Source organism: Anser cygnoides, chromosome 5 (genome assembly GCF_040182565.1).
Source record: "Anser cygnoides isolate HZ-2024a breed goose chromosome 5, Taihu_goose_T2T_genome, whole genome shotgun sequence".
Taxonomy (NCBI): Eukaryota; Metazoa; Chordata; class Aves; order Anseriformes; family Anatidae; genus Anser; species Anser cygnoides.
The window spans coordinates 61225663-61246758 of NC_089877.1; the positions used below are offsets into that span (position 1 = coordinate 61225663).

At 51.2% G+C, this 21096-nt stretch overlaps 2 protein-coding genes across 4 annotated transcripts in view; both read right to left on the bottom strand.

Annotated features, from left to right (window-relative positions):
* The window catches only part of JKAMP (JNK1/MAPK8 associated membrane protein), a 134224-nt gene that overhangs the window by 12525 nt on the left and 100603 nt on the right, over window positions 1–21096 (bottom strand). The gene's annotated exons all lie outside the window — the stretch shown is intronic.
* The window catches only part of DAAM1 (dishevelled associated activator of morphogenesis 1), an 88338-nt gene continuing 71963 nt past the window's right edge, over window positions 4722–21096 (bottom strand). For all 3 annotated transcript variants that reach the window (XM_066998490.1, XM_066998488.1, XM_066998489.1), the window contains 9 exons: window positions 16785–16869; window positions 15907–16013; window positions 14192–14280; window positions 13882–14050; window positions 13049–13156; window positions 10754–10814; window positions 9999–10130; window positions 7728–7898; window positions 4722–7493 (listed from right to left, as the gene is read on the bottom strand). In XM_066998490.1, the coding sequence (XP_066854591.1) occupies window positions 7284–7493; window positions 7728–7898; window positions 9999–10130; window positions 10754–10814; window positions 13049–13156; window positions 13882–14050; window positions 14192–14280; window positions 15907–16013; window positions 16785–16869 (1132 nt within the window). In that variant the 3' untranslated portion in view covers window positions 4722–7283. The remainder of the gene's footprint in view (window positions 7494–7727; window positions 7899–9998; window positions 10131–10753; window positions 10815–13048; window positions 13157–13881; window positions 14051–14191; window positions 14281–15906; window positions 16014–16784; window positions 16870–21096) is intronic.

Genomic DNA, 21096 nt, shown 5'->3' on the forward strand with positions numbered 1-21096 from the left:
CAACAGCGCAGATTTCCACTTATTTTTAACAAGCACCGGCCAGTGCCTGTGCATTAGCCTTGCGTGTGCAGAGCTGAATGAGGGCAGCTGGCCTTTGAGCTGTCCCAAATAGCCCTTTTCTGTTAAACGCTGACCTGGGGCATAGCAAGGGAAGATTATTGACCAGATCCATTTTGCAGGGGCTGATACAGAGCTGATAATCACAGCTCGGTTGGGTAATTCGGTTTCACGAGTCTCTAAAGCCACATTTTTCAAAGTGTGCTTTAAGAAACAAAACCGGAGGGTGAAGTGTCTTAACCCACAAACAAGAAAAACACCAACACACACAGAACAAAGGCCAGAGGTTGCAGGTTGCCCGCCAGAAGGGCACTTGTGCTGCTGCCTCCCAGCTGTGCTGAAGGTGGCTGCTGGCTCTCACCGACGGCGCGGTGACGGGAAGATCTCAGCCATGCTAACCCAGCACAGCGTGCCTCTGTGCCCTCGTACCCCGTGGGAGCTCTGTATCTTCTTCCAGGAGAAGGAACTCTGACGGCCACCTCGCTACTTCACCGCAGCTCTGAGAACTCTGCCCATCGTCACAGCTCGTTCCCAGGGAAGAAAACATCGCAGGAGGTGGCTCCTGGCCAAGCCACTATGGGGACATCAGCTCCACATCCCTTATGTGCCCGTGCTGGTGTGACCCCACTTACAGATCCCTTCTTTGGGCTGGAGGGGCACCCAGATGGCAGCGAGGCACTGGGGGTTTGGACAATGCAAAAGCAGCTTTGAGGGGCCAACACTCCTGCCATGGCTCAGCAGTCCTTCTGTCCTTCCTCCTCTGTTGAGGTGAGGCTGGGGGCGAGGCAAGCCCCAATCTTGTTTGCACAAGGCTCTGTGAAGGGAATTGGGACACCTTTTAGCATCCTGGTTCAAAAATCACGTGGACAATTTGGTGCAGTACACTCAGCATAAACGAGAGAGCAGTTCACGTGGCTTGAAGACCAGCTCAGCCCTGGATACCAGCGACAACATTTGTCTAAGTCAAATCTAAAAATTCGTCCTTAGGCTCCTTTGTCACTCAGCCAGCACTTCCCGGCATCCTCACCCTTTTTAAGAGTGCCATACCATTTGTGCATGCCACTGATGTGGCTTACGCATTACTTCTTAGAAGGGAAACGTTAAGTCTTTAGGAATGGGAAGCATTTAAAGGGTACCGTTCCAACTGGAGTCTGAAGTTTTGCCATTGATATAATCATCAGATTCATTCATGTCATTACTCCCCACTCCCTTCCTGATCCCTGGATGAATGATGCATTCAAAGGCAACGCTCTGTGTACAGCTGATGAACTACAAACAATTAGCTTGGAAGTGACAGCCTGATGGGCTCTAATAGCTGATAGCGATCACCAGAACAGGGATGAGATCCAACAGCCCTTCTCTTTCAGCACTAGCGTTGGATTGTGTAGCCAGCAGATGCCAGCAGAGCTCTGAGCAGCCAGCACAGCCTTTCTGCTAATGAGCATAAGAAAAACCTACTTCTGCTAGTGATTTCGATCGCTCTGCCTTCAGGACTGCTGTGCCTGAATTAAGAGCAAGGGCTGCAATAAATGCAGTGGAAGGTCTACGTTTACCCCTCTGGATCTTTGGAAGGTTTGTCATGGAGGCTGAAATGAATAATTCAGAAAGCACATCAGAAAAGCAGCATTTTTCACAGCCTCTGTGCTGCGTGCTCTCTGGAGCCACACAAGCTGCAGCCCTGATGCTGGCAGTGCCTGGTTCATCAGTGCTGCCTCTTCCCTCTCACCTTGGTGTTTTTATTTGGTGACAGATTATTAATAAATGGCTGCTCCTCTAGAGCTGCTTGCAAAGCAATACACAGGCACACGGTGCAATAAAATGGTCCCAAATCCCACAGGAGGAATCACAGGCAATGGGATACAGGCCTGGGTGACCTGTGCCCCGGAGCTGCTCTGCTGCTGCAAGCCACGAGCTCTCCGTGATCCATGGGTGATTCCCATGGGGGGTGCAGCAGGACAAGACATGGCTGTCCCACAGCCCTCTTGTGCCCAATGGACTTTGCAAACGAGCAAAGATTTGCTAATGCCACGCCAGGGGCAGCACGCTGCCCGAGTCTTGGAGCATCTGCATCCCCCCAGCTGAACCACTTGGGGAAAAGCACTCTCCTTCTAGATGCATTTTTATTTTCTAGGCAAGCACCACTATGGAAAGCGGGAGAAGTGACATGGAGAAACGAGCTTTAAGTCCCTCCCTGTGGCACAAAATGGATGAGTTAAAAAAAAATAAAAAATAAAGTGAAAATAGCACAAGCCCCAGGGCATGACACCCAGGGCCTACATTAGTCCAGCTGGGGAGAATGGATGCTCCGCTCTGCTCAGCCATAAAGTCCCCAGGAGGCTGTGGCTGAAGCTGGAGATTTAGGAAGGGGGGGCTCAAAGGTGAAGGGAACATGTGCACAACGTGCTCTGGGAAGCCACGTCCGACCCTGAACCGCCTGCAATCACGCAGTCCCCTCCTGGCCAGGCAGCGGTGCAGGAAGGCAGCTGGTGGCAGCCGCCAGCATCCCTGTCCTGGGGAGGGTGGCCAGCTCTGTGCTCGGCCCCACGCTCCAGTTCTCACTCAGGGGTGGGTTTTTGGCTAAGCCTTAGCCCCAGGCTCTTCTCATGCAATCTATAATATCGACAACCGAAGACCAGTCTGTATTTTTTTTTCTTTTTCTGCAGGGATTATCGTGCCCATCCTGCCACCCAGCCTGGAGGGGCTGTGCTGGTACTCGCTGCGCAGGCAGACACCAAGCCCCGGAGCCTTCTTCGGGATGTTTGGACTGGGTGAAGCAGTACAAAAACATGCCCGCGGGCTTGTGGGGTGGTTGTGAAAGATGAGCTGGATGCAGCTACAGCTCGGCACGGGAAGGAAATGTGCTCTGAGAGGAGCCATTTTTTCCCTGCTGTTTCTTTCCTTGCTAGCGTGGAGCTCCTCCAGGTTCAGCTGCTTTTGAAATGACAGGCATTGGCAGAAGCCCCCAAAACAGAGTGGGGAGCGTTTTCTAAATACTTCGGAGCCTTCATTTTATGCATCTGTTATCGTTGCCTTTACAAACCATGGGAAAGCAGGGAGCTGCAGTCAGGGAGCGCACAGGCAGCGCTATAGCACGGCGTGATTTTGGGGATGTCATTTTGGGACATGATGGGACTGTCATTTTGGGACTCCTTTTCTGGGGGAGTCTGGGAGGGGAAATGCTCAGCATTTCGAGGAACATTCCTGCTTCTCACAGGGGCCACAGCACGTCTTGTTTAAGGCAGCAGGGTGAGAATTTCAGCAACACCCCTGCAAGCTGGGGAGCTGCCTGTGCTACGAGGAGCAAAACCCTCGGAGGAGTCCTGCAGATTAAAAACCCTCAGGGTCACGGATGTGCACAAAAGCAGTAGGTGGCTTCCTCGGAAAACCCTCACCCAGCCATTCCCTCATAACCACGTAAGTGTAATTTACTTACTCAACCTAGCAACTGCTCTCAGCATCAGGGGAAAAATGCCTGAGTAACCAGGTCACTAATTTCTCCGGCACAATCTGATGTGCCGTGCTGGTTTGTGCTTCCCTGACCTGCTGCCGGGCTCAGCCTGGTGCATTTTACAGAACATTGGGCAATTCGCTGCCCAGAGGTCACGTCGCGCTCTCAAATCGCCCATCTGAATTGTGCACGCTTTCCAGAAAATGTAACTCAAACAGCATTCATCTCCCCTGCCATTAAACGGGGAAGATTCGCCATAGAAAGCCCATCTCGGCTGATTGCTTCGCTCTGAGCCCTCCAGCCCTGCTGTCCTGCGGCTCCATGCTGTGGTGCACAGGCAGGAATGAGAATACTGGACTGTGGGTTAGTAAATGAAGTCGGAAAAAAAGGTAATTTAGTGACTGATCATCACAGAGCCGCCCTGGAACCAGGAAACTGAGCTTTAATGCCGAGCTCATGCTACGTGACAACAAAATCCAAAAGAGCTGGGTTTTAGCAAGGAGAGGCTGCTCAAAACTGGCTCCCAGCACAGACCCAGCGCTGGGACAAGTCCTGGAGGTAACCATAGTGGAGTTACTCTCACCACTTACCATGGCATCGCTTACCAGTGCCATCCAGATCACCCGCAAGGCGCTTTGAGCTAGCTGATCTCCCGCATGCAAGCACTTGCACTGCCCGTGTGCGCACACGCTGCCCAGACCGGTGCTCAGGTGAAGGAGAAAACATCGGCGAAGCCCCACGTTGTGACCTGTGGCTGTTTGACACAGTGAGTGATCAGGGGTAGAATTAAAATTATCCCTCCTCAGCTACGTTGGGGGATATTAAGTGGTAGCATTTTTGACTGTTGCATGGCAGAAAGGCACCAGAGACAGCTTGGGCTGGCTGTAAAAACGCATAGTGTGGCCAGTGCCAGAAGCTGCTGGTCCCCAGGCTCTGCCAGGGTTTCCCCTCTCACCTGCACCAGCCTTGTTCAATTCTAAAAATATAAAAAAACTCAGAGGTTTAGGGTCAGAGCACTTCTGGTTGAAATGGGGACCTCGCCTTCTCACAGGTGTTTGCAACCCCGAGCACCAGCCTACTCACGCCTTTCCTCCAACATCTGTCCCAAACCTCAAAAGCCCATTTTCCCCCAAATATTCCATTCTTCTCCCATCTCCAGTGACACTGAGGAGAGGCTGCTGTGCTGCTTTGCACAATAACTCGTGGCTCCGTGCTGTACACTCACCGGAATCGCTTTTCTTTATTGCATATTGCCATCTTAGAAAATGTACAGTCTCATGACATTACACAGCATTTCCCGCTAGCTAGGACTAATAACATTCTTGCACCTAACAGACTACCTTGGTCACTACGAAGCTACTAAGGTCCAAGACATATACTTCAGTTTACAAATTATTATGGATTTTTTTTTCATTTTTGGCATTATTAAAAAAAAAATCATCTTTAAAATACACACCCAAGAGAAAAGAGTGGCTACTTACACCAGCACCAATCTAAAAGTAGTTTTTGACAATGGCACATGGAATTACCTGCACACAGCCTTTGTATTTATATATATAACATTTTTTTTTCTTTTTTTTTTCTTTTTTTTTCTTTTTTTTGAAGAAAACAAAAAAATGGCAAACTCAGCCCAACAACGAGGCTGAAGTAAAACAAAACAACAACAAAAACCAGGTCTGGGAGGGCAAGAGGAAATTTGTCAGAAAGGCCCCGATGGGGCCGCGAGGCAGGAACAGGGGCCGGGACCCCAGCAGGCGATCGCCCTTTCCCATCCGACCGCCTTGCGAGTTCGACATGAGAAACCATTCCTTAAACCATCAGAGGCCAGACTTTTTTTCTTTTAACCTTTTTCATCTTTTTGTTTTGTTTTGTTTTTAAATCCCACCCCACCCAAGTCCATTCCCTCAATTGTACCAGCCCCGTTTTTTCAGCCATAAATAAAAAATATAAATAGAGGCACTTTAGTTAAGGAATAGTATTATCATTACCTTTTGTCTTTATTTCCCCCTCCTTCTGAAAGCAAAGTGCTTAACTCCACCTTTGAACATAACCCGCAGGTTGCGCAGCTGCTTGGAAACGAGGTGCTGGACTTTTGCGCTTACCTGCTTGATTTATTACTGCTTTAATGCTACTCAGAAAGTCTTTTTTTTTTCTTCTTTTTTTCCTTTTTTTTTTAAATCTACAGTGCGTCAAAAGTTGCAATGAAGAAAAGAACAAAATGGTAAAACCACAGCTCTTGACAACTCTGTTTAGAGTGATATTTCACAGCTTTCACACAGCACGCAGACCCCGCGGCCTTCAGGTGCTTAGAACCATATTTTTATACAAATTAGTTTAAACAGCACTTTCGCTATACAGTACATATAGTTCACTGACATCCCATACCCCATCAGCAATACCGATTATCTGACAAAAAAAAAAAAAACTTATTTCAAATAGTGTTAATATCTAGTGCAACAGGGACAAACTCATCTCTCCACAGGAAAAAGAACAAACAAATAAAAAAGGATCACAAAAGTATTGGTGGTATAAAAAGGTTTTGTCTTGTTTCCTCAAAAAACACACCACAAATAAATAAAAGCAAAAAGTAACAGTTCTTTATATACTCAGCATAATTTAAGAATAGAAATGTTAATATGTTAATGGCGTTTACTTTTTATTCTCCAATTTTTAATTTTCTAAACCTTTAAATTATTACTCCCTGAGAGCTTTGAATTCTTTTTATTATTTTCTTTTTTTTTTTTTTTGGACTGACATTTTACAGGTAGTTCTGCTTACAAATTTGCAAGGACATTGAACAGCAAACCAGTCAAAAAAAGGACACCGCGAAGAGACACGTTTCTTGGCATCGTTGCTTCTGGTGTCCGTTAAAAAAAAGAAAAACAAGAACAGAAAAGAAGGCGGGCGCAGGTGCGAGCCCGCGAGTTTTGCACCGGCCCCGTTGTACGCCGGGTGACCTTCCGTCCTGACCGACATCTACAGAGGATACAGTTTGTCCCATTGAACAGAAAGCAAGAATAAAAATTACAACACGAAAGTTTATGCTCCTCGTCGCGTCCGAGAACCAACCCTTCCCGCTGTCTCGGGCCAGGAAACGTTATAAAAGTATAAATACACCTGGGTGCTGTGTGAGCAATAAGCGCACTCGGGGAAACTTTTCCTTTAGCAAGGTAAAAGGAAAAGAAGAGCGTTTCCCAAAAATGACGGGAAGAAGAGCATCGCCGGGAGCGCTCGCGGCCCCGAGCTTGGGGACCAGCATGTAAGCACAGAAGTGCAAGTTTTGGGAATAACCACGACAACGAAAAAAAACTCATCAAGTCCAGTCAACTTAGCTTTTTCCTCTTTTCTGCTGGGGTTGTGTGCAAGGCGTCCCAGCAAATGGCCCCGCTCAGTGCCCAGGCATCGGGGCGGGAGAGCAACGCGGAGCAGCTCTCCATCACCTCTGTGGACCACCACGAGGAAGGCGGGTGTCTCTGTGCTCAAGTCCTCTCTTTCTCCACGGACGTGACATTGTGCTTGTGCCTTTGGAGAGCCACTTGTCGAAGGGGACAGAGGGGAGGGGATGAGCACCCGCACGGATGCACAGCTCCACCTGACCCGACCGTACTCATGGTACTTACACACACACTCACCCGCAGGCAGAAAGAGCGTGCCACTGTTTCGCTTGGAATCGCAAGGCAGTATAACAAAAAAAAAATTAATCCTAGCCACTTCAAAAAAGACTGCTAACCAGGTTTCTAAACTCGTGGTTTTCGTTGTTTACCGTCTCTTCTGCCGCTCAGAAGTTGAGCTTGGTGACGGGCCGCTCGCGGCCGCTGTCGGCCAGCTGGTTGGCGATGCGCTTGCGGTTGCGCTTCAGCTTGGAGAGGTCCTTGTCGAAGACCTCGCCTGAGCGCAGGGCTGAGACGAGGTCGTCGAACTCACCGCCCTCCTCGCCGCTCTCCTTCGCCTTCCTCGCCTTGCGCTCCCGCTCCCGCTGCTCCTTCAGCTGGCGGGGAGGAAGGACATCTCACTGTCACGCATGCACCCGGAACCCCAAACCATGAAATGACAGTAGTTTCCTACCCTCTTGCTTCATTTAGCGAGAGCTGGGTGCTCTACAAGTGCAGGAGCACCTTGCTTGGCCATCAATGCTCCCTGTGCCACCAGGGACGGCACAGCAGGGCTGCTGTCCCCAGGTGTCCCCCGCCAGGCGCTGCTGGACCCGCGGATGCCTGCTCACCTGGGCTTCCATACGCGCCCGGCGCTCCTCCTCCTCCTTCCTTCTCCTCATGTTCTCGTTCTCCTGCTTGGCCTCCGTCACGGCTTGAAGGAACTGATCGAAGATGCCGAAGAACTCGTCGGGCTGTATTTTGTCCGTGTCTTCTCCAAAGTGCTTCACGGCCTTGGAAAACTGGGGAGAGAGCAGACAGGAGGCTGTCAGGCTGGGGGGAAGACCCCCATGGAAAACCTTCAACCTGATGGAGCAGAGCGGAACATGTCCAATGGTTGGTCATGATGGAGAATGGAATTAACAGCAGGACTTTGATTAGTCAACCCTTGGCTTAAACATGACATGAACCATCTAACGTCTTGTTGTCTGTGCATTAGCTGACCTATAAATCCCCCTGGAGAGGTCCCGTAGCCCCCTCTCTCAAAACACCGACCCTTCGCACCTCTGGCTCTGCTCAGCCCCCTCGAGCCCCCAGCTCGACTTCATTAACCAAGCAGTAGTAAAAGCAAGGAAGCAAAATATTGTGGGACTGAAGACTGAAGACATAAAACTAATAGTAAACACGGCAGGGGAAGGGAAACTCACACTTTTAAGTTTTCTTTGAAGTATTTTTGGGGTATTATTTATCATTGCCACATGCTCTGCTATTGAAACCAAATGTGTTGGTGAAACTTCTAAGACATTTCTGCCCAGGCTCAGACACAGCACTGGGCAGGGAAATGGGAAGTTTTCCAGCCTTTTGTGCTGTTTGCACAACATTAGTGTAAGCGAGTCAAATAAGGTTGTAACAAAGGTCAGGACAGGAGATCCACTCTCTGCTGATGCATCCCAGTCCCCAAGGAGCCCACAACTCATCCTTGTGGGCTGAAATCCTTTGTTCTCACTTCCAGTTTGAAGGAGACTCTGTGCACAGAAAGTTCATTAATATGGAGATGGCGCGGTCTGGAGATAAGCAAGCTTTAAAGAAAAGGAAAACAAAATCAAAGCACAAACAGATTCATAAGTTGCTTTAATTTTGCTCTGCGGACTAAGCCTGCCTGGATAATTAAGTTTTATTTTCAGGGGTGTCTCAGGCTCTTCAAAAGACATTTAGGGCATTTTTATTTCTTTATTAATGAGACTTAGCACTTCAGGATGCAAGGGGGGATCTGAAAGGTGCCCTGTATCAATCAAAACCATCAAGTTTATTCCTGTTGATTTTCATTAAAATACTGATGTTATCTGCCATTTTTCAGGAGATTCTGGTAGGGGAAAAGGCTGAAAATGTTATCCTCATGGGATATAAAATTTCTAACATAATTATGTTTCTGCTTTCCTAAGAGAAAATAATAAAGAGATTTGAACATGTGTTTCAAAAATAAAGAGCTGGTGCATTTTCCACAGCCCATCCCATCTGACGACCATGGGAACAGCCACGCACTTGCTTCAAAGTAGGCTTTGCTGGGTTATGGGGGCTGTGACCAGAGCTTCTCCTCCAGATCCAGCCAACGTAAGATGACACAGCTTGTAGACACTTGTCGCCATCTCCTAACTGACTGCAGGCCAGATCTGCCTGGCTACCACCAACAATTCCGAAGGGTGGCCTCACCTCAGGGTGCAGGCACGGCCTCAGGAGGGCAGTGGTCACTCACGGTGCCAAGCACGGGTGGTCTGGAGGACCCCATCAGGTCAACACTGGTACAACCAGGGAGAAGGAGGTGGTGGCACTTGATAACTTCTGTCTTTGGAGAGGTAGCTCATGCAGTGGGATAAGGATGGGACCTCTCTCTGTTGGGTTCTCCCTGCCAGGTCAGTTAAGATGAAAGCCAAAGCAGGGGGGAGGTACTGGAAGACAGTTCTGGGAGGGCACAGAAACCAGCTGCATGCCCCTTTGCTGAAAGAGGGGAAGCAAAGGGTGCCTGGGAATCACAGATGTCAGCCAACGGCTTACCAATTTGCTTGGATTTTAGCCAGCCTGCTGGGAAGAGAGGACGATGTGGCAAGAAGTCACCGCATGTGGCTCCTGGTGGCTGCAAAGTGCTCACCAAGGCACTGCCCTGGGGAAGCTGAACCTTTGAAGTAGCCTCTCTAAGCAGGCCTGGAGCTGGCCTCAGTTCATGTCACTGAGCTCCTCAGACACAGTGATGAGCAGCCCAGAGCCTTCATGCCAGGGTCTCAGCAGGACAGCCCTCCTTCATCTCTTGGGGGATATCTGAGATGTCAGCACACAGCACATGCTCTGGGAAGGGCAGGGCTGTCCCTCCCCTGCTATCCAGATCTCAGGGAGTTTGGTGGCCTTACCAGCTCTTTCGCCTCTGCCAGAAGATCTTCAACATCTGAGAAGCTGAAGCTGGCTAACGTGATGAACTGGCTGACGACAGACACAAATTTGTCTCCTGTTTGCTGAACTTGAGACTTCTGAAAGTCCAGCTCCTTTGGGGGGGAAAAATAAATAAATCTGGTCAGGCCCTGGCTGGTGAGGGACACAAAAACCACCAGCCTCCATCAGTGCCGTTGTGTGTGTGCCCACCTCAGTGCCACAGGTGCCACTGCACCACTACTGCCTCCTGCCACGCGTGAAAACCTCAGATTACCCCATTTTACAATATCATGGCTGCTCTATGCTTTTGAGGCCAAATCCTGCAGCAGAGTTGCTGGAAGCAGCATTATCAGCAAGACAGCGAGTCCTTCAGGATACTTCCACTGCTTCTTCACCTCTCCAGGTGAGCTGCCCAGCCCCAGCCCCTGTCCTCTGAGGTTTTCCAGCCAAGGAGACCCCACAGCACATTCCAGGACCTGCTCCATGCACGTTGTCACTAGATTTACTTAGCCTCCCTGGTGTGTCAGACACAAACCATGCACGTGCCCAACCAACATGCAGGAGCTTCAGTGCCAAAACGGCCCTGGGAGGACAGGCACACGTGCAGAGCAGGGAGGGAGGGCCAGCAGATCTCTAGGAAATGTGATAAAAGCAGCTTTGCTGGGAGCCCCCCCACGGAGGGATGCCATGGTGCTCAGAGCCAGGCTGGACTGTATTTGATTTAAATAATACTTACAGCCTCCACCGCTCTCAGGCCGCTCCTCAGCGTGTTTATTTCTTTCTCCAGCTCAGTCATGCTGTTGGAAATGGCAGGACGTCAATTTTCAGCCTTCCCCAGCACATTCTACAGCTCTCCCACCAACACGACCGTGCTTTTCCACTGCAAAGCCCCCGGTGCTGCAGACGTTGCCTCCTGTTTGCAGGCTGGCGTCTCTCGAGCAGCAAATCATCCTGACAGCCTCGCAGCGAGGGCAGCTGCCTATCTGAAAGTGGCTGCAGCTGCTTGTTTTAAAGCAAAGCACTTTTCTGTGCTTTTAATCAAAGGGGCTGTGCTAAAACACCCCGAGCAGATGCTGATGGTGTAGCAGAGCAGGCGGCGGTGGGATGGAGGAAGGGGCACTCCTCATTCCTGCCCCTTCAAGGTGCTGCCTTGCAAAGGCAGCTCTGCAGGGCTCAGCCCCAGGACTAGGAACAGGAAGGCTGAGCAAGCTCACCAGGCACAAGGAGAGCTCAGGAGAGCTCTCAGTGCCAGCAGAAGGTAATTGTCCCATTGCACAGTGGGCAGTTTTTGAGGGAACCACGATTAGGCGAATACCCCAGAAAGCATCCTTCCCTACGGACTGGAGCAGCAGTCCTTAACAGTAAGGCAATAAAGGGAGACAACCCAAATAAAGAGAAATAAAAATAAATCGTGTCTGGCGCTCAGGCTGTTTACATAAGGCTCAAGCCCCCAGCGAGCTCTGAGCTCAAGTGCTTACGGGTTTCTACCACCACGTCTGAGCGGGAGCTTTCTCACAAAGACTCGATGACCACAGGCTTGACGTCTTTCCAGGGGTGTCTATCCTAGGGCTGGGGTCCCTGGAAATGCTGACGCAAGGTCACGGGGCAAGTGTTCCTGGCAGGTCTAGTCTGGGAAAATGAAGTTTTAGGAGCCCTGTGCTCCAGCAGTTCATTAGCAGTGCTGGGATCGACAGAGGCGGCAATTCTGCTTAACAGCTGCAGGGCTGGGGGGAGTTTAGGGTTTTCCAGAGGGCTAGAAACTTTTTGGTTTTGCTCTAGATTGGACCAAACCCAAATCTTACATATGGTGTCCAGTTTAGAGCAGAACCGATAAAGTTCAGGGAAAAAACCCCTCTCTGCAGATGCTTTCTTTCCCATGCGCGTATCTGTACAGCAGCTGCGGAGGCAGGAGCACGAGGAGGAAGGCGCCTGCGGCGGCCGGGGAGCGCACCCCGGGGCTGCCTTCCCACCCAGCCTCAGCGACGGCCTCAGCTGATGCCTACAACCAGCAGCCACCCATTCCTCGGGCAAATATTTCGTCTAACCCTTACAGCCGAAAATTGTTGTGTTTTAGACACAAAATTATTGTGTTTTAGACACGGGGATGCTCGCCTCCCCGAATGTTTTTCACATCACAGATGTGCAGCGAGCAAGCCACCCTTTGCTACAGGAGCACTTTGAAACTTAAAAAGACCTGCAAGGCACCGCAAACTCCTGGCACGTTTGCTGTCATCTCCAAAAAGGTGCCGTTTAAGGCCCTTTTCATGTCCCTGGATTATAAAGGTGAATGCTCCCAGCCGCACGCATGCTGCCTGCAGAAATGTAAGATCTTTGACTCCCAGTCACAGGCTCAGATCCCGGGAGCAGCACAGCATGTCCCCTCCTGCTGAATTTTAAAGCTGAAATAGAGCCCCCATTGATTTCGGAGGGACTTAAGCACATACTTGAGGGCTTTGCAAAGCACCAGCAGATTCCTCGTGCACTTAACCCCAAGCACGTGTTTAAGGGCCTTGCTGGATGGGGGCCTCTCCAGACGGCAGCAGCCTGCTCTAAACAGGTCACAGAGAGGCATGCAGGGTCTGTAAGCACGTTGTGGACACCAGGAGCTCCACGTTGGTGGCAGAAGAAGGGCCAGGCAGGATCCCTCCCAGCAGTGCCCCACACAGCAAAGCCCCCCCGCTGCACGCAGATACGCAGCTGCCCTTTATCTGCAGCCACACCACAACCGCTTCCTACCAGATTACTTGACGTACCATTAGAAATTAATTAAATGCTTCTGCGGTGAGATAACAGCAGGAAACGGCTGCTGCGAGCAGCTCTCCTCCCTCCGGAGGCTGCCTGCCCTTTAGCTGCAGGAGCTGGGATTTAAAGCTATGAGGTGATGCTTGCTGCAGCACCAACTTTCCGCTTCTGCCTCCGCGGCTGCCCCGGCTGGGTGCAGGGGCACGGGGGTGCGATGCAGAGAGGCAGGCTGAAGCAGGAGGAGATGCACCCGCCGCGGACCAGCAGTGCCCCCAAAGTCCCTGCTTACTTGACTTTGGCCGCCTGCGGGATGTCTCGCAGCTCCTCGTGCAGGCGGAGGACTTTGGGATATTTCTTCTCGACGATTGTGATGAGATAGTGCAGAAGAGTAATGTTCCTAGGACAGAGGAGCAGCGAGGTTAGCGTGGTGCTGGTTAAATCCCAACCCTGGTAACTGTTCTGGGATTTCTGCAAGGATGCTGCTCGCTGTGTGGATCCCGGAGAAGGGGATGTGGGTTGGCTCTGTCCCACCACAACCATGGTGCAGAGCAGCTTGGTCCCTGCAAGCAAGGGGGCTGCAGACCACAGCAGGGACCCAGGGGAGGTGCCCTGAACATCAGCATCCCCTTCCTCCATCCTTTCTGTTGATTTGTAAGGCTGGGCAGGTTTAAGACCTGACCCAGCTCCTCTTGCTCCACGCATGGAGCTCAGTGGGGTGGAGTGGCCGTAGCAGCTTGGGGTGGCTGCACAGGGGTCCGCACAGAGATGAGCCCTGGGACCCTTCCTCTGGCCACTGAGCCACGGCACAACAGCTTCTAGCTTCTCCAAGGGGAAAAAAGCACTGGGAGGAAGATCCTCCACACTACAAAAGACTGCGTGGAGCAGCCCAGAAAGGAAAGCCCCCATCCAACCCCATGCAGACCTCAGCTCAGTTCCCTCTAAACCTTTCATGCTCCAAACCCAATGGTTGTGCCATCGGACATGCTGGCCAGGCAGCAGGAGGGAAGGGATTCCTCTCACCCCCCTGAGTCCTCAGGGCAGTGCTGAACAACCTCTGCATTCCCCCAGCAAGGCTGGAGACTGCAGAAGCTACCGAGGAGGAGGAGGGCAGGGGCTGCTCACTTGTCAATGCTGGACTTGGTGTCCGCGATCTTGTTGAGGCTGGAGATTTTAAACCCGAAAGCGTTTCCCCTCTGCCCTTTGTTCATGTAGTTGCCGAAGGCCAGGACCACCTCCAGCAGCTGCTGGAGGCTGCTGCTCTGCAGCACCGCCTTGGAGCCGGCGCGGATGGCTGCAGGGAGAAAGGTGAGGGACGTCACCTGCCACGTGCCAGGAGCCCTCGTGGCCAAAGAGCGGCCACCAGCTCCCTCCCTCCCTCCCGCTGCATCTCTGCCATCTCCACGAGGAGCAGCCAGCAGATTGGGTTACTTGCCTTCCACCTTGGGCTTGACTTCTGCAACTCTCTCCGCAAACTTCTTCTTGAAGTAGAGGGACTGCAGCCTTTGCTGATAATGGTTTATCCTGCCAGGGGAAAACAGAGGTGCAGGCTGAGCTTTGCGTGCTCCAGGTGGAGCTCTGCTGCTCAGCTCTTCACAGATGGACTTACAAAGCATTCCTGAGCCACAGTGATTGAAAAATAATGACCACATTTCTCCCTGAAACTATGCTAGGATGGAAAAAAAAATGACAATTGAAGCTGCACCCGTCACGGGGCGGATTCTGATGACTTCTTAAGCACATGACTAAGTTACCCTGAACTCTGCAGGTTCAACAAGTGCATTTTTACATCCTATTGGTATGAACAAACAGTTCATTCATGACCACTCCTGAGCAGAGGCTGATGAGATCCAGGCTCCCAGTGGCTCTGCAGTGAGGTGGGGCTGGAGGAGCCAACACATCCCAACCAAGCCCAGTCCTGAGCAAGTTTGGGATGGCTCTGCTCATGTCAGTTGTATTTAGGCTAAACAAGATCTCACTTTTAAACAAACGGCAGCCTGATTTGAGTTATTTGGACCAGGATCCATGGGAGAGGTGCTCACAGACAAAGTCATAGGCCAGGCTGACGTTGTACTAATTAGTGGTGGCAAAGACATCACACTCAGTTACAGACCACAGGGCAAATTAAACAGCTATGCCTGAAATATATTTGCATTAGCACATTGAGCTTTCTGGAAGATGAAGGCACAGAAGCAACATTTGGGCAAGAGACTGTGAAGACGAAAGGTGACCTGCAATGGGAAAGCTAATTCTGAGCATCTTCCAGCCCCAAGGGGTCTGAACTTCACAGCTCCGTCCTGCCTGCCTTTGACACTCAGCAACCACACGGTGCATCGCCGTGGGACTCATTGGCACGTTTCTCAGGGAGAACAGGAGCGTTTCTATTTTTGATCTCCTGGAATGATTTTGGATTGTAGAACCCTCTGACTTCTCAAATGAGTGACTTGCTCCAAGTTCAGCTAAGAAATTCCTTGGAGAAAATTTCAAAGAGCTTAATACTCAGTTGGATTTCAATAAGGAGCTTCAAGATTTTAAACCAGCACCCCTGGAGGATGTGCATGCAAAAGATAAGGTTATTCATCTCTCAAGACCTCTAAGTCTTAAATGACTGCTGCCAGGATCAGGAAGAACTGACATTTGCTCTCTGTCTCATATATTCTTGTGAGCCCCAGGGCCGAGTCATTTCTGAAAGTGAGGAGGGACTTACCTACACAGCAGGGCAAAATTTACATACATCAGTCTTGAGTATTTGCTAAGATATTAGTGTGGAGGGGAAAGGAGCATCACTGAGGCATTGTTATCATTCAAGCAGCACTTCCCACCTGGACCATGACACAGATGATGCACTGTTTTGCAGAGCTGTGCCAGACTGAGCTTTTCTTCCCCAGGCGAGTGGAGAAGTGTGTCGGGAGATGCCCTGGGAGCACACCACCTCCCCAGAGCACCCATCTCCCATCCCCACCCTGCTCTGTCCAGCTGCTGCTCATCTGGGATGCACAACCCTGATTTGGGGAGCGCGGCATCACGAGAGATCCTAATGCACCTCACTTGTCCTCCCATCCGTCTGGCTCGCACATTTCTTGATGTGAAAAGCAGCAAGCAGAGCGTATTTCCCAGCCAGGCTCCATGAAATCCCACGGGCCACCCCACCTGCTCATTTCGAAGAGGAACCGGTCAGCCTTGGCCATGCGGTCCAGCTCATGCTTATGCTCCTCCAGCAGGTCAATGTCACCCTTTTCTGGAACAAACTTCAGGAGCTAAACAAGGGAAAGCACATTTGTAGATATGAGCTCCATGCACAGTTCTGCAGTTTTTCATGCAAAATGGTGATTTAGTCACTTGAAACTACTATTTTTCAATATGCACAAAGTGACCCCAATGCACCTATTGCACCTGTTTCAGCTGTCCCTTTGTTCTTCCTCCCTCTGCCCCATCACATTGGTGTCTCTTGCTTCTGCCCTGGCACTACTCTGGCTTTACAACAGCTGTACTATGTCTATACCAAGGTTTCCATATTAACCCTGACACTTGAGATTATAAAGGATTGCTGCAACTCCACATATTGTAGATGGAAATTTTGTGCAAGGAGTCCTTGCATGCTTCTGCTGAAGGTGCTATTAGCAGCCCAGTTTTAAGGACAGGTGAATCAAATGCTACTAAAGGGACTTAGAGGGGGTGAAAATTTGGATTCCGTTTTTGAGGACTGAACAAGTTTTCAAAAGTAATTCCCACCGGGCATGAACTTCAAGCTTCAGCCACCAAACAGCTTTGCCTTCAGGCCCCAGGACAGATCCAGGTACCGGCATGGGATGCAAAGGCCATCCTGCTCCCAGACTCGATGCTACAACCTAGCTGCTTTCCTGCTTCTCCAGCCAGCCCCTTGGGTGGTTTTCAACACACGGTTGGCAAATAAGTCAGGGCACGACGCGTGTCTCAGAGCCACAGTTCGATCCCAGGCACCACGTACAGTGTACTTGCATTTGCAAGGCACGATGCCTACAGGGAGGAGCACGGGATGCGCTGCCCACCTGCTCCAACATGTCTTTCGGGAGGTCCTCCTGCTCGTCCATCGTCAAAATGGCTCGTTTGATCTCCTCGTTCGAGAGTTTCAGCCTGGGAGGAGGAGAGGGCAAGAGGGTTAACTGCAGCCATGCAGTCGGAAGGCTTGAGGAGCGTGTCCTCAGCCACCCACCAACAGGGCCAGGAGACAGGGACAGCTGAGCTAATGGTCAGCAGCAGGGTCACATCGAGCACATGGTTTGAAGCACATGGCTTGAAGCAGCACATGTGAGACGCGCAGTGGAACAGCACCACCCCCTATATTTCACAATATTTTATATAAGTAATACATTATATATGTATTTTTAAAAGCATGCATGTGTAACTCTGTCCCGTAGCAGTGCTGCTCTTGCAGCGCCAGCATCCCCGCTGGCTGTGGGGACAGCAGGGGTGGCACTGCCTGTCACCAGCACGGCACAGCTGGGCACAGGGGCACAGCTCAGTGCTGCTTCTGATCCCACTTCCACAACCCTTCAGGAAAATTTGGGCAATTTCTGCCGCCTTCTTGGCTGTCAGTGCTGCCTCCCCTACACCTCCTAACTGCCTTGGGATGGAGTCTTCCTCTAGGAAGAAGAACCAAAAAGAAACCCAGAAGTTGGGCAAGCGGACGCTCAGCAGCCTGCAGCGAGTGGAGGCAAGAGATAGAAAGATGCCCTTAGCTCCTCCTGGGCTGAGCAGCCATTAATTACAGTTTAATTGGTCCACAGCACTCCCCGTGACCACTCCCTGCAGGGACTAGGATTGCAAAACCACAAATATTTTCCTTCATGTTTTTGTACTGCAGTCAATAAAATAACCTCGGTGTGAAAGAGGAGAGCCTCTCCTTACCCCTGCCCCCCCCGGCGGCTCTCGGCCAAGCATCGCCATCACAGACCTGGCTCCTTCTGAGGCTTTGTCCAAGCCCTCAGCTGTTTTTTCTTCATCTTGGAGCACTGCTGCAGCTTCTAACAGCTCTGCTTGTGCTCACGCAGGTAAGACAAAGTGCTGCTTTCTGCAGCCTGGTGGGTATCCCCGAGCAAGAGGAACTGGGCTGAGCGCTATGAGCACCGGGCGGTAAGCTCGGATGGTTTCAGGTGCTGGTCTTACAGCCAGACCCAGAGCTGAGAGGAGATGCAGGAGGAGTGTCATATGCAAGGAGATGTCAGAAAACGGTCTTGCACAGAAATTCAGAGGACAGCATTTGAAAACCGAGCTGCACAAGCCAACAGACCCAGGTATCGCTGAGTGCGGTGTGGCAGGGAGGGCTTTAATGAAACCCATCGCCCCAGTTTTGTTGACCAGCACTGCCGAAGGATGATGAAATACTGATATAGCTCAAAGGAGTGAGCTGAAACTAGAAACACAGCCTGCGGTGGGATGTGAGACCTCAGGGGCTGTCCTGTTCAGTGGACCAAAAAGAAGATCAGAAGCAAAAAAGATCTTGATCAGTCCAGGTAATTAGAGGAGGAGGGAATTTTTCATCCTGGCAAATGCTCGGGTAGCAGACCAAGACCTCAGAGCCAGCTTTTGAAAGATGAAGCTAAAGCAGAAAGGGTGCTGGACCCTCTTAGACCAGGCTAGTGAGGGCTTGGCTTAACTTGAAACTTTTTGTTCAAGACTGGAAGTGAAGGATTAGCTTCACTGAGGTAGGTGGAAGAGAAGCGCCAAGCAAACTTTGGTTCCTTCTGAGCTCAGGTTTCTCATCCCAGTCCTCCGCAAACCTCCTGCCCCTGTATCCAGTATTTGAGGGAGTCCCACGAAAGAGGGTTTGTTAAAAGAGCAGTGAGATAAAATCTCACCTGAGCCAAGGACGAAACCACAAGGATCGCACTGAGCAGCGGCCAGGACAATTGGTAGGGTCCCAGCACAAGCAGCAAATCCAGGATCTACACACCAGTGCTGGAAACTGTCCCCTCTGCTGCTTGCAGTGATGAGGGCGTCCTGGAGATGCCCTCCTTGTCCCATCCGATGGTGATGGCCAGGATGGACGTGAGCTGACATTGGGTGTGAAGTCTGCACCCAAGCAGAGGTGCCAGGGCACCAAGTATCTATCAGTCCTCACCCAGTGAAAACCAGATGCTTGCTGGTTTGGAACATTCAGGAGATCCCTGGGAGAAAGAAATGCTCCCAGGAGAAGGCAGCTGGGGGGCAGTTACCTCTCCCCAACGCACAAATGAACCTGAAGCTCCCCTGTGACTGTCTGCGAGTGGGTGGCGAGGGGCGAGGGTGACTTCTGTAAGCCCTGCTCATTAAAAGCAAAGTCAATAATAAAATATACAAAAAAAAGGCTGAAAAAAACTTTTCTCAGAAATCACCAAAACACCACGCCAAGAACAAGAGGCTGCCTCGGGATCGGCAGAGAGCAATCGCGGGGCGCCAGAAGCAAACAGCTTCTCAGACAATGTGATGGGAAAGGGGCCAGTGAAAGCTAGAAGCTTATCTATAACCACAATAATTATCATTGTTGGCAGCAGCTGTCGAACGCGAGCTGTCTGAGAGGAATGGGGTCACAGTGCTTGCTGTCACGGGGATTTAAGGCCAGCGGCTCGGTGATGCGAAGTGACAGCCCGCCGGGCCGGCAAGCGCGGGGCTCGCTTGCGTGGCTTTTGTAGAGCCCGGCGAAGGATGTAATAAGTGTGAAAGGGAAAAACAAATTCCGCCGGGAAGGGGACGCGCCCTCTTGAAAAGCCACATTCAGTTGAGAAAAATGCTCAACACTGCCTCGCCGGAGAGAGGAATCAAACGAGCCATTCAGTGCCAGCACGCTCAGAAGGGGACGGAGCACGGTCCTGATTTGCATCTCGCAGAAGGCAGCGAGCTAAAAATACACACATGTACACCCGCAGCAACGGCGAGGACAGGGTGGTTTCATTGAGCAAGACCCAGCACTGCACTGACGATGGCATAGCCGAAGTGCTCTTAAACAAAAAGAAAAAAAATCAAATGTTAAAAATATTCTTCTGCTGCATTACAAGCTGAAGGAAAATCCAGTGATCTCACTGTGCAGTAATTTCTCCCAAAGCAAGGGGAGCAGGCAAAAAAATAAATCTACAGAGAGAGATAAAGTATCTCGCTGGCCGTAATCTTTCCACGCTGCAAGCCAGACAATGGCTGTCCAGCTTACAAATGTCTGGGCTAAGCACGGGGCCAAGCGGGCAGGTCTTTCAGATGTCAAAGTCTGCTCGCCCCTGCTTCGCCCAGCCCCTGCAGCACGGGGAGCAGGACACTGCTGCTCTGCCCCACTCAGACGGGCAAACGGTTGGCTGGAGAAGAGTTTGCTGGAGAAGCAGGGCTGAGCTGAGCCTGCAGAGGTCCCCGGGTGCAGGCAGGATGCTGGGCAGGGAGCTTCATCCTTTCCTTTTTTGTCAAGAGAAAATCGCCCATTTTGGGGAGAGAAATCTGCTTGTGGTCACTTGCAGAGATGGGGAAGGAGTAACTGGCTGCCGCTGCAAATGCTAGATAAATACCCTACAAGCAAGTCCCCAGCAGCGTCAGGTTGGCAGAAGCTCCTGCAGCAAGGGATTAATCCCGAGGCACCTCCAAGGCCGGGGTCAGTGTCTCCTCTGGGGCAGGGCAGCTGAGAGCCCGGGTGGGTGCAAGCTGCTGGCGATGGCCACAGAAACCACAAAGAGAGCAGCTCGGGATCTGCTGAGAGTCAGGGCTCACTCCCTGTTGGTTTGTTGCACATTTATTTGGCTGATTATACTGGTGCTTAGGAAATGGTGATGCTGGGCAAAACCATGCAGCTCCACGCCCCACTCGCTGCTCTCCTCGGGAAGGACCCAAAGGGCAGGGTGGGCAGGCAGTGGCCTCCCTTTTTGCCCATCCCTGTTGGACTAATTACTGGTGACTTGTTTCCAGCCACTGCTGGAAGAGAAGGACTGGCTGGTGAGATGAAATGAAGACCTTTATTCAGCGAGGCACCGCAGACACCTTTGAAGTTAAGCACTCGAGTGGCTCTCCTTCACACCAAAGGGGCTGTTCGTGCCCTTGACCTTCAGCTGCCTGCTCAAGCATCTTGATGGATTACACCCAGTCCTGCTGTGACTGTGCTCAACACAGGGGAGCAACCCAGGCAGTGCCCCAGTCCAGCTGCTGTGCTCTCTAGCTGACATAAATGCACTCAGTCACATGCTGCTTTAAACTCTGCTCACTGTAATCCTTCTCATTTTCACTACTGCATTTGAGGAAGCAAGAAAATCCCTAGAAGCAACCCAGAGCAGAAAGCAGGCACCGTTCCCCACCCGGAGGTGCTGTTTGAAGGCACCTGCCTGCAGCTTGCCAGCAAGAAAGCCCCGTGGG